Genomic DNA, 13398 nt, shown 5'->3' with positions numbered 1-13398 from the left:
CTAAATTTTATCTTTTTAGTAATCTTAGATACCTAACCTCATAATTAAATAAAAATAATTTAAAATTACTATTCTATAGAATTAATATAATTAGGGTTAGAAGTGAGTCGGGTCAAGCCAAGCTATATTCCTACTCAAAACTCGACCCGAATTTTTTAGGACTCGGGATTAGGCCTGAAAAATTTTAAACAATTCAAGCCTCAACCTAGGATAGAGCCAGCCCGAATTACCTATTTAGGTCAAAAAATAGATCAAACACAAATCTGATTGAAATTTAGTATTTCATAATATTACTTAGCAAATAAATAAACTAGTTAAAAATTAAACTCTCTCCTTAACACAAATAAATAATATAAAATATATTATTTTCGGCTAAACTCATTTTAATTTATCCTTTATTTTCTCATTATTCTCTCTAAATAATAATATACAGAGAATAAACTAATTCGGACTTCAATTTAGACCTTCAGGCTCCGTTCGAGCCTTGTTCGAGCTTAGGTCAAACCCAGGCCGAGTCAATGACATATCCAAATTTGATCCCAAAAATAAATAGACTCCACAACATTTAAATCCAAATTTGGTACCGACTCTTTTGGACCTAGCTCAGGGATTAGCCAGCCCGATAAGCCTCGGGCTGGCCCGAACCCATTTTTCATCCGATGTAAAATACAATCAAACATAATAATCATATCATCTCCATCCATATTAACTCTATATTACATACCAACCACCCCTTAAAGCCCATGCTGCTAAAACTTTGGATTATTTAACCTGAGGTCTACATCCAAACTGTAAATGCAATGTAGAGAGAGAGCTTCATAATTAATTTTTATGATAATACGCAAGCAAGTATTTTATTAATTATATCAAGCATACACGGTACACAGATAATACTACCTCAACTCGACTCGCACGAACGCCATCACAACTCACACAACCAGAACAAACACTACTGAATGTCACGTGCACTGGCACGTGTCTTCCTTATTCCTGGTCCTGGACAACAGCGAAGGACCATTAGTGCGGCGAGCCCTCCGAATGGTGTCCCGGTAACTTCTCCTTGATCTTCTCCATCATCCCCTTCTTCTCGTGCTGGCCCTCAGCAGTCTGCCCGTGCTCCTCCTCCTTGTGCCCGCCGCCCGGCATCTTCTCCTTTATCTTCTCCTTCAATCCCTTCTTCCTTCGTCCGCCATGCCCGTCATCCTCCGACTGCATGCCCACATATATTTTCGACAAGTAGATCAGTAAACACAACAAGATAAATAACACGTTCGAATAAAATAGCAAGAACGGAGGAGAGGAAGAAGACGAAGAGTACAAAAACAACCTCACAATTCCAAAATTTTGAATATAAGACAGTGTGTAGGAAGACAGGGATAGGGTGAGTATTCACATGGGAAAATCGCTACTACGTACGATAGATTAATTCCCAAAAGCGTGTTACGATTTAGATCCACTATTTCGTCCTGCCCGCAAAACATAACGGACTTTGAGATTGTGACGATTTAGGCCGGTGTGCATTGGAGGGCGGTTAACGTGTTTCCACTTTGCAGTGGAGAGTGGAAATCTATGAACTGCACCCCTATGTAGCATCTGTTATTTACTGTCAGCTTAAATGAAAGCTATCTATAGACCAATATGGTAAAGTTAATTATTAAGCTTACCGAGCTGCTGGAGCTGGAGCTGCCGGAGCGGTGGTGCCGTCCACCGTGGGGCTCCTCCTTCCCTAGGTGCACCTGCTGCTGCTGCCCGCCACCTTGTCCATGCACCACTCCATGCGGAGTGGTGGTGGTGCCGGTGGTGCCGTAAGTCCCGCCGGTGCCCGCACCACCGTAACCTTGATGCTCCGGGATCGGTTTGCCGTACTTGTCCCTCATCTCCGCCATCTTTCTTTCTCTCGTATGTGACCGACCGCTAAAACTAATAATACTGCAACCTTTTCTTTTTCGGAAGCAGAAGATCTGACTTCTGAGTGGAGAGGGAGGAGGGGAGGGAGTGGTGATTTATAGAGGTGGAGATCGTTGGATAGGTATGGCGGGAGCGATCGAGCTGCAGACACGTGTGCGCCTCGTGACGACGTAGGGTGGGGGCATGCGGACCGAGGTGACACGCGTGAGAGAGTGGTGTCCGCAGCGCATCGGATACGTTAAAGAAGGGCGGTGGATCTACCAAAAATAGGAAGGGCGGTGGGAGTTGCGGATATGGATGTAGGCGTGTCGGCCACGTGTCTAGTGGTCTTGAGGAAGTCGTGAGATGAGAATGGAAACCTGATAGGCTAAGCAATAGTACATCAAAATAAGAGAAGAAAAGATGGTCCAGAATTGCAGACTAAAAACATGGAAAACCAGATAATAGATAAAAAGAAGCTTGACAGCAGACTAAAAACTGCTCCATTCCAGAATATCTGGTTCTATTTTTAGTTCTACTTAATCATATATAGCTCTCAAGGACTTTAAAAAAATTACTGTTAATAATTAAATGTGCTAAGTTAATCTATTTCTCATGCAATGCATGATATCTTTAATCAAAGTTCAACCATTTTATTTATATCTGCATTTATCTGTAGCATTAATATCCAATTTGTATCCACATTTATTTAAAATAAAGATGAATATAAATTGTAGCATATGATACATATCTATACTCGTATTTCTAATCTATTTTCAACGGTATTAGCTGGGTTTGAGGGCAACAATAGTGATTTAGTTTGTTTATTCTGGATTAGCAAGTTAGGTATAGTCTCTGGCATGACGAGAGGAGGAGAGAGAGGTAGTTAAACTTGAGGCGGTTGCACTCTATAATGTTTCATAATAATAAAAATAATGAAACAATTGCAAGGACATAATCTTGTTATATGATGCAATAAATCTACATTTGTCTAATTGTTAGGTGGATTGCGTCATAAAAGAAGATGGATTATTATAGATTTTTTTTGGAAAAAAAAAGGGAACTATCCACCATTTCATTTCGTGAGACGATGAAATGAAAAGCCTGACAGCAAACACAATACAAAAGAAACAAGGTGACAAGGACAAACAAAAGCCTCAGCTCCCATGAGACTGGACTCTTTAATAGTGAATTAACTCCTCTGGACCTGGGCGCCCGCAGAAACTGGACTGTTAATAAACCCTCTTTCTGAGGGATCAACTTATTGAGGATCACGTCTTGAGGTCTCGACTCATTGACCTCTTTTTCCCAAAGACCTAGATGGATGGCCTTGTTAAGTTTCTGTCCCATTGCGGGTAAGACCCGGTATTACCGTAGAGATAAACTGAACAAATCTCCCCAAAAAAAAAGGAGACAAACAATCACGCTTCAAAGTAGAATGCTGCAGCCGTCCTATCTGGCTTAGCCGGCTTCCGGCACGGTTGAGTAGAACCGGTACCGCTTGACAGTTCTCTAACCATTTTGTCGACAACGCTCACAAAAAATCTCCAGGTTCGGAAATCCCTCAAGCAGCAAAAGGACTCAAAATAATGAAACTTCATGCATCATATTTAATATGCAAAAGATTAACATTGCAGGAGTTCTTAATGTAACTTTGCTCCTGATTGTTAGAGCGATAGCAAAATCAATTACTAGATAGTTGGAGATTAGGAATTTAGAGGAGGAAGGCAGAAAGAAACTGAAAACAATTACATAAGTACCATGAAGAATTCTATCACAAACTGGGAGGTAAATAACATGGTTTCATCACTGGCCATCTCTTTTTAAATGCCAATTCCTAGTATTGTATGGATGACTCTTTACTGAGGATCAAGAGTAATGCATATCCTGAGAGAGATGAAGAATTACTATTCGGACATTTTCCACCCTACTTTTGAGTTCACAAAATATTGCAAGCTTGGGAACCGTTCTGACCACCAGCTATGCACTTGAAAATAAAAGTAAGAGAAACCAGAACGTCCCAGAAATAACAGCTACAGACATTATAATTGCAGGGCCTAAAACAGATGCCATCAATTCTCATACTACTTATATATAACCAATGAACCAGAAGCAAGGAAGGCACATCCTACATTATAGAACATTGCTCTTTGATCTCATCCTATGTCCTACCCGGAATGCTTTCTTCCTTGAAGGCTCCCTTTCTGACTCTGACCTTATAGGTTGCGAACTAGTGGAGGCGTACCACCTTAGGAAGGGTCTTCTAAAGGAGCTCTTCATGTTAGAGCTAGCTCGCAACCAATGACCTTTAGCACCACGTTGCATGCCATCAAAAACAAAATCACCATCAACATCAATGCTGGCAACTTGGCTCCTCCAGATCCTGCTTCTTACCTTCCAATTAGTTCTCTCCACTAGTTTCAATACAAATTTCTCACCATTCATACAGACTGGACAAGACGGGTCAAACTTATCAGTCGCATGCGTTATAATTTCCAAGCAGTTTGCATGGAAGACATGCCCACAGATCAGAATAGCCACTGCAGATATTTCTTTGTTCAGAACCAGTTTTTGGCTACTCCACAAAGATCTATCATTCAATACCTTTGAGCATACACCGCACATTTGTGAATCAGAATAAAGGGAAGTTGATGAAAGCTGAGATATCAATTCAGAGGTAACTTGAGTGTTCGCTTCCAAATGAACATGTCTCTCCTTGGGAAGAGGACATCAATTCAGAGATATCAACTGAAGGCCAAACATCAAAAGACCCAACCTGGGATCCATCATTGGATAAGTCATTGCCTGGAAGAACAAAAGACTGCCTTCCTTCAAGAGAGCTGTCCTCATTTAAAGATTTGACAGGTGGAACTATGTTATCAGAGTTATGTCTTGATATCGTACTTGATGTTTGGCTTGCTTCAAAGATGATGGGCCTGCTTTAGAAGCTGATGTAGATGGAGAAATTGATGGCTCAATACATGGTGCAATTACTTGTGATCTACTGGAGTCTTTTTCCTATGCTAGGTTAAAAGAATGCAATGTTAAAAAATCAAAGCAAACTTAATTGAGCTTCAATCATGAAAATTAACAGCAAAGAAGGAATAGAAATATTTAATAAATGTCTCCATTTTATTCCAGCTCACCTTGAAGGGTAAATTTCTTCTGATGGATCCATCTGTTACAGGAATAAGAATATTAGATGAGGAATTATGCAAAGAGTGCATGAAAAATTATACCCTCTATGCAGCATTGATCGCATTAACATGAAACATTTATCCACTAAAGTTGCAGCAGAAACTTTATTATTCTACAGAAACAAGTTAAGAAGAGTATTAAACATGATTAGTTATCCAGCTATGCTCTTCAAAATTTCCTAGGTACGATAGATTATGATAGTATTTACCATATAAAGAGGATCATGTCATAGTTTGGCGAGCATGAACAACTGACCAGAAATAATTTGACATTTATAAGTGGAACTCGTGCAGTCTCTTTCTAGACATGAGCTGTATGGATTAGAAGAAATCCATACTACATGCCACAACCTGTGTCAGTGAGAATCACTTCTAAGTTCTGGAATCTACTGATTTGTAAATTCTTTCATGAGTTAAAGGTAAAGGCCGCTCTGCTATTTTGTTAAATTAGGGTAAAATTTTTATATATAACAGCATTTCTTCATATTGTAAAACATTATGTAACTATTAGAAAATTTTATAGATAGAAGCTTCTCAGCACAAGAATGTTTTCCCTAATATACAGTAAGCAAATATTATTAAAAGAGATGCTTCCCTACCTCAAAAGGCAGAAAAACTATAGTTTAGATCTTCATCACCATAAACATGCCATTGCCAGCTATTATTTCGACATATACAGTTCATTTTTGTATAACATAGTTCTTCCATGTACAAGCTACACAGCTGTTGATGGTTGATTAGAGTTACAAGATGAGCTATACATAGAGAATAGAACAAATAAAAAGTAGTGCAACCAGCTTACAAGTGCATGCATGCAAAAGATAACTTGCATAGGAGATGGACCAACCATAAAATTGGCAAAGCAATAGGAACTAATAAGATATTTCAATAAGTTATGAATATTTAATGGATATTTGCATATAACTTGGGTTAATTATTAAGATATAATTTCTAGAATCAATCAACCAGTGAAAAAAGAATTATAGGCTGCTATAATATCTGATAATCTAGAAAATATTATGAGAAAGGATAACCAAGCAAAGATAAGAATGATATAGAACACAGTCCAAATATTTTACCTTTGAAAGCCACTTTGGAGCTACAACCAATGCTCAATTTATCAGGAGAGTTCAGCTGTCTGAGTGCCTGAGAAGCTGCTACCGGTGTCTTCCCAGCTAGAAGACCTTCATGATCTGTTTCTACGCGATGCTTAAATTCTGAGTCAATATTCCCACTGTTGTGATGAGAAAACTCCGAATGGTTGTTGAAAACATCCATTATATGAGTTCGGTTGCCACGTAGAAAGCTCCATCCAGAGGAGCATCTAGCATTCCTATGAGCAGAATGACTGCCACTCATCTTGTAACAGGAAAACAATGGTTTCTCCCTTGGAGCAGCCACACAACAGTTGGCCCCCATAATCTTGATGTTCAAACTAGAAACCACAAAAAGAACGACTAAAACCCTCCAGAGTGAAAGGAACCTCACATAATTTCAAGTAATCTTGATATTTACAGCCAACATCATTTGCACCAATTCTTGGAGAAGAAACTCCATTAAATCTCCAGCTGTTCCTGTATGCATTAGATGCAAATCAGTCAACCATAACAACATGAAGGTTAATACATGGAGCTAGAACTCCAAAGAAGTTATATTCATGCAGACTCAAATAATAAACAATCATGGAGTGGTACCACAGGTAGAAAAGTGCAGAAATTCACTCAATTCAAACGGCAACAAGGCGATTTCCACCCCCCTCCCCCTGATCTTGATGAAGAGAGGGGGGGGGGGGGGGGGGGGGGGGGGGGGGGGGGGATGAAAGAAAGAAAACAAAAAGGACCAATTCATCTAAAGAGAATTGATGAGAAAGATCATCTTAACACAGACTACATCTGTAGAAACAGAATCTCTGTCCAAAATAACCAAAATCATGTATGCCTCCACAATGTAAAAAGAGGTTGGGAAAAAAATTCTCATCAAACTCCAAGACGAACATCAGTACCAGGAAAAAAAAGAACTTCAAGAAGAACATGGAAAATTCTGGTCCAGTTTACTATGTTATTATTTATGCCATAACAAACTATCTCATAGCTTTAACAAATTTGGTGAGCTATTGATTCTGGACCAGAGTGCCACAAAAGAAGGCAATCGCCAAATTTCACGTATAGTATCAAAAGAATGAACAGAACAAGAACTGGCACAAAATATTACATCAAAATATCAAATGAGATCTTAAGTAGAAAGGGAATCTAGATATTAAAATGGCACAAAATATTACAATTACATCAAATGAGAATTGCTAACAAAATCGAGACAGCGCAAGCAACTGGTAGAGCCAGCAATCATTAATCAATGTTTTTTTTTTTTTTTGATGACAGCCAGCAAAAAAAGTCGATAAAAGAATAATGCAAAATATTAAAAGGATATTTATTTACGTTATAAAAAATATAACAATATTTTCAGAACAAGATCAACTCTTTTTGCTAATCCTTTCTTTTTCCCTGAAAATTTAAGTTTCTTGAATGAATTTCGATAGGAGATATATAGATAGAAAGCTTCGAAAAAAAACTAACCGCGAAGAGGATTTAGAGAAGAGAAGCAATAGAATCGATCCAAGCCCAACACCATGGTGCCTCAGAATCCAATCCATCGCCACAACCTCAACCTCTGGGCTCTTATAAAGGAGTTTCATCAGCCGGTGCGGAACCAGAAGGACGCCCACGAGAATGTCGCCATGGCTCCCAGCGAGAGACAGAAGGCCGGAAGGTAGAGCGGCGGGTGGTTTCCCGAACGGGTAAGTCCCACAGGCGCTCTTATGTGTGGGCCCTTTCTTTCTCCCTTCTCCGTTAAGAGAAGGTTGGGTTCCGTTGCGGTTTTCGGTAGAGCCGTTTTCATATAAATTGGTGCTTTTATAGGTATTTGTATTTTTCTAGTATTAGATTTTTTACATGACAGCTTCTGGTAAAGAATTCATTTCCAGAGAAGCAATTGATCCCTTCCGCTTTTTCTCCATGCGGAAGTGTGGTTCCACGCCATTAATATATATATATATATATATATATATATATATATATATATATATATATATATATATATATATATATATATATATATATATATATTACTGTGAAAATATGCGCAGTGTATGTTTAGTTTTATATTAATTATTTGCTGGATAGATCCTAGATATTTATATAAGATCAAAAAATCCAAATAAAACCTTCCGACTAGCCATTTTTTGGAGGTTTGGGTTGTTACAAATAGTATCAGAGCAGATCTGACCTATAACCTATGTCGACTAGGGGACACTGTAGCATGAATCCATTGGAGCTAATCATAGGCTGATCATGGGGCTTGTGATTAGATTTGAATAGATTCTAACTATTAGCTTGACGAGGATTCAGTTATTTGCTGGGTAGATGGGTTGTTACATTCACCATCATTGTAATTTTGTGTCATACCAATGATATAATTGTTGAAGCGTAGTCATCAATATCTTTTTCAACTAGCCAATTAGAAACAAAAAGAAAATGCGCGGGTGTTCACTTTGACCCAGCAGGATGCTAGTGCAAGTGATCAAGCAGTGATAGGTATCATTCTAGATAACTCTATAAATATTCATGTATAATTTGATTCTTCTATTTCTTAGTATCTTCTAAGTTTCTACCTCTTTGAAATGCATATCTGGAGAATTGAATCAACTTTTAGGTATTGTCATCTCTTTTAAGAAAGTTATCCTTATAGATGTTTTGTTTAAGAATTTTATCACTTAGATGAGGAAGTTAGAGTTAATACAAATTGTTCTAGAGTCTAGATCAGAGTTGCGCAGCAAAAGCATGATGGAATATTAGATCAAAGATTAAGTACCTCCATTTGTTTAAGAATTAAGAAACGTTAAGTTTTGAAGAGGAAACTCTTTTAAGGAAAGAATGTGAGGGCTTGGGCCTCTGGGCTGGCCTGCCAGGCCCAAGGCCAGTGTGCTTATTTCGGTGAAAATCGAGCATTCCCAAAGCATTCCGAGTTCATCTAGAACTTGGGGACTTCGCCCTTTTAACTTTCCTCCTCCTTGGATTTTCTTCACCGGAATCATCAAGAATAGCAACCAATTCCAAGCCCTCTCTTCGAGCTTTCTTCCTCAATTTCTTATGGAAAGAGCCGCCGGAGGCTTTGCCGGACCAAGGTAAATGTTCCTCGTCTTGCTTCCCTCGTTTTCCTAGCGATCTAGCAGACTTTGCTTTGGTTTTAACTGGCAAATCGCTAGGATTGGATCCGAAATAGGGTGCCTTGTTTCGACTCTCTTCTTCTGAGCATGCCACCGCTACTGGCCGCCCTCTGCCTCATGTCTTCACCTCCGGCCGCCATCTCGTCAAACCACTAAGTCCATAACCACCAGCAGCCTCCTTCTTCCTCTGTTTTACCAAGAATGAAAGAAAAAAGAAAAGAAGAGAAGAAGAAGAGGAGGAGGAGAGAGAGAACCTTCCCTCTTTCTCTCTCTTATTTCCTCTCTCTTCTCTCTACTCTTCTCTCTAATTTCTCTCTCCTCTCTCTACTTTCTCTCTCTAGAAGATCTAAGGAACCTAGTATCATTCATGTCGATCTGATCTACAAACCTGAGTTGACTCCTATAAAAGGATCTGGTTCCGCCCTCGTGCCCGAGCTGCCTACTAGACCGATCGCCCCAACCCTGTTGAATATTCCTGAAACTTTCATTGATAAACCATGCTGATTAATCTTGGTCTTGATCGAGTCCATGCTTTATGATTTATTGATCGAATTGCTCATGCGTGACCCACTCGAAATCATCAAACTTTCGTCCTTGTTTCTTATTATTTTAATTCGATTAAAATTATCAAATAGAAATTATTTTTTGCTTTTAATATTTTTATAGGGTTAACCGAATAGCCTAGTGAAGTTTAACAGTCTAAGACGAAAGAAATAAGTAAGTCTTATACTCCTTATTAATGTTCAAACTTGTAAGTAAACCTTATACTCCTTACTAACTTTCAAACTTGTAAGTAAATTAATCTTATACTCTTTACTAACTTTCAAAATCTGTAAGTAAATCTTATACTACTTACTAGTTTTTGAACTTGTAAGTAGATCTTGCACTCTTTATGATCATATCTTCCGTTCATAAAATCTTCTTGTGGAAATATTATGCTTTTTTTAAAATTATGGATCAGCATATGTGTTATGAAAATCGTGCTTTATCATAAAAAATAGTTCTATGAATGTTTTAATAAAAATAGCTTTATTATAAAATATCATGTCATTTAGTATATTTTAATCTATTTATATGTATGTTTTAAGAAAAATATATAAGTTTTCTAAAAGCTCTTAGATAGCTATATATGATCCCTTGAATTGAAAAAATTGACATCCGAAGCTAGCATCCATACGAATATTGGCTCCGCTGACGAGTATAAAGTTGGCATACAAATATGAATATATTTCGATTACGAATACTGGCCCTATCACGGGTATAAAGTGACCATAGCGCGAATATCTGTGAGCAATAATTTGAACTATGATATGGCTAAATGGCAGCAGAACGATTGTTGCATTTTTTGAAAAATAAACTTAGAGCTATGTTTATGAAATATGAATGATTTATGCATGTATGATTTGCTTATGACTTGTTTTATTATATCGTATTATAAAATGCTTATTTTGGAATATCTATTAGTTTTCTTAAATGATACATTGACATGAAAAAACTTATGCTTGATCCGATAAAATAGTGAAAAGTTTACTTTATGAGCTGTGTCGCTTATATACCTTTATATTTCTTTTTCTCTCTCTAGACAAAAAGGTCGATCGAAACGAAGGATGGTCCAAGCTTGGAGTTCGTGCTAGCAAGCTTGGCAATGTATATAGCAAAGCATAACTTTAGCTCTTCTGTTGATTATGAATTTATAATTAGTAATTTTCTAAATCGTAAAGATTATGTGTTTAGTATTTAAGTTTGGATTTAGACGCTCTAAACAAATATTGATTCTTATTTAATTAATAATAAAATTAGATTCCTATTTATTTTATTATATTTGATATGTATTTGATAGCTAAATGTAATGTTGGCTTCATGTTATCGTGAGTTGTACCCCTCGGTGGTACGGCCATGTCATACTTTGGATCTAGGGCGCGACAAATCATGCTGTGCATCTGGGGCAAGAGAAGAAAAAAATCTTCCTGCGATCAAAACGAGTCCTCAATCTTAGAAAATTTGTTGCAATACTATTCGCCTTTATCATTTGCAACCATTGAATTCATAGTTCATACAAAGTGAAACAAACCAGTTGATTAGGTGTTAATATAATTATATATTTAGTCTTTTTTAATAAAGCCAAATTTTGGCCTACTGCATGATTTCAGATACGTGAGAGGTGTGGTATATTTCATGTAATGATATAAGTCCTGTTATCTAGGCCACATGGACTATATATTTGCCTCGGAAATGTACAAGACTTGTTATTGGGAGAGAAGGCTTTTGCTGCACCATGGACAGCAGAAATATCTCCCATTCTGAAAGTTCTACCATAGTATAATCCCTCTCTCTCATAAAAACCCATCTCCATAATATTTTTGTTTAGATAGGGCTGCAATTTAGTATTCAAAGGAAGAACTATAAAGAAAATAAAAACACTAAAGCAAAATCCCTTATATATATTTATATGTTTGGCATACATAATATTACACATACAAGGATAAAATGTCTAAGGTTGAACCACCATACGTAGGTATATGTTACATAAAGTTAGTAAAATTTCTTCCCTTGCTTATACACCACTGCACATCTATATCACAGTAGTATTCATGGTGGTGACTATCTCATGTAATAAGTCTAGCGATGAAGCTTGAAGCACTCAGTTAGCTATATCTTAATATTATGTATGGAGATCGTCACATCAGTTTGGTATGAGCTTGAAAGGAGGCTTTCTAAGAGCTGGAGCAGGATCGTATCTCCCATAGTCATTTGTCTTAACAGTGAGAATCCTGGGATGAACAACAATGGCTTCTTCACTGTCCAAAGCCTCTTTGGGTGCATCCTGCAATGAGTTGTTTAGGTTATTTAACGAAGTATCTTGTTTTTTTTTTTTTTTGAAAAAGATTTTAAAAAGTAAAAGGTGTAATAAATGTTTTGTTGATATCTATTGATTGAAATTAGGAGAAGAAAGTGATAATTTTCTCAGGATCTTTTAGACTTCATTAATGTCTTGATGAATGAATTAAGAATGGACCTGATAATTAACAATCTAGTGTATTTATTAGAAGCGAAGAAGCCCAGTCAAAAAGCAATTGATCCCTAGGAACTCTATACAACACCTTAGCCACATCTCCTACTTGTGCAGTGGATTCATCCATTAATTTTTTTTGCCTGCCTGCAAAATCAATGTCCCAAAGAATTAGGAAAGAGCTCAAAAGTATTTATGTGGAGATCTTTATGTACTATGATATGCAAATATAGAAGCTTTCTGGAGAACGTATTGACATTTTCAAGGATAGTAAAATGAATGCAATAAGAATAACCATCAAATATATAAAAGTTAAAACATATTTTATTTATTTAATATATAAAAATTAAGAGGGGTAATCTCAAGGCATTCTACATCTTAGAAGTGCCTATTTCAAAGCCTGCTATGGCATCATTTAAGTAATGATAGAGAATAGTCTAATTATGAACAAAACAAGAAGTTAGTATTTCAAGTGTGCTGATCAAAGCATGAATATTTGCGTAATCTGTGAAAAAAAAAGTGTCTACAGCACAAGTCTTACTATAGTTAAGTGTTCCAATCTTCTAGACAACCCATGCAATGGACATATTTAGAATTTTTTTTTAAAAAAAAACATAATTAGAGTTTTGACTGCCACCAAGATATATATATTTCATTTCTCTATCTTTTGAAATGGCTGAAAATACTGTTAAAACACTCATGGCACTCAAAAATTAGTTCCACAAGGTTTAGAATTAGCCTTCCATTCATGCAGTTTGGCGGACGAATAGAATTATGTAAATATATCCAAGAATTGCAGCAACTAAAAACAAAGTAATAAAAGAGTGAAACATCTGCACTGCCCTTTAGCTACTGAAGCAAACATTGATAATAGCATCACAAGAACAACCTGCAAGCGAGAACGATACAAGTGATGCTGAGATGATGAAGAGGAGAGTGGCTTTCCTAAGTGCCATCAAACCCATTCTCAGAAGACTTGCCTCTATGTTCCTTCCTCTGTTTCAAAGAGCATAGAGGAAAAAGGATGATTGCTCAACAAAATGGACTAGGGGTGAGTGTCCTAGCGATGAGAATTGGATGGG

At 37.1% G+C, this 13398-nt stretch overlaps 2 protein-coding genes across 2 annotated transcripts; both read right to left on the bottom strand.

Moving 5' to 3' along the window:
* Positions 1-822: 822 nt before the first annotated feature.
* Positions 823-1985, bottom strand: LOC103708145 (abscisic acid and environmental stress-inducible protein TAS14). Its single transcript, XM_008792928.4, has 2 exons — positions 1665-1985; positions 823-1209 (listed from the first exon to the last, which is right to left on the bottom strand). Exons 1-2 carry the CDS (start codon positions 1884-1886, stop codon positions 1018-1020), a joined length of 414 nt encoding a protein of 137 aa, XP_008791150.2. The 5' UTR covers positions 1887-1985; the 3' UTR covers positions 823-1017.
* A 9727-nt stretch (positions 1986-11712) lies between these two features.
* Positions 11713-13398, bottom strand: LOC103708142 (protein CASPARIAN STRIP INTEGRITY FACTOR 1-like). Its single transcript, XM_008792926.4, has 3 exons — positions 13206-13398; positions 12408-12463; positions 11713-12130 (listed from the first exon to the last, which is right to left on the bottom strand). Exons 1-3 carry the CDS (start codon positions 13279-13281, stop codon positions 11990-11992), a joined length of 273 nt encoding a protein of 90 aa, XP_008791148.1. The 5' UTR covers positions 13282-13398; the 3' UTR covers positions 11713-11989.

The sequence above is a fragment of the Phoenix dactylifera genome, chromosome 4 (assembly GCF_009389715.1).
Source record: "Phoenix dactylifera cultivar Barhee BC4 chromosome 4, palm_55x_up_171113_PBpolish2nd_filt_p, whole genome shotgun sequence".
NCBI lineage: Eukaryota > Viridiplantae > Streptophyta > Magnoliopsida > Arecales > Arecaceae > Phoenix > Phoenix dactylifera.
Note: the sequence above shows the minus strand (reverse complement) of the source record. Positions and strands in the feature narration are given on the sequence as shown.

Coding starts and splice junctions, on each gene's coding strand:
- LOC103708142 (XM_008792926.4), bottom strand. CDS start 13,281: ATGGGTTTGATGGCACTTAGGAAAGCCACTCTCCTCTTCATCATCTCA. Junction 12,464..13,205: donor TGTATCGTTCTCGCTTGCAG/GTTGTTCTTGTG, acceptor TTGATTTTGCAG/GCAGGCAAAAAAAATTAATG. Junction 12,131..12,407: donor AAGTAGGAGATGTGGCTAAG/GTGTTGTATAGA, acceptor AACTCATTGCAG/GATGCACCCAAAGAGGCTTT.
- LOC103708145 (XM_008792928.4), bottom strand. CDS start 1,886: ATGGCGGAGATGAGGGACAAGTACGGCAAACCGATCCCGGAGCATCAA. Junction 1,210..1,664: donor GCTCCAGCTCCAGCAGCTCG/GTAAGCTTAATA, acceptor GTGGGCATGCAG/TCGGAGGATGACGGGCATGG.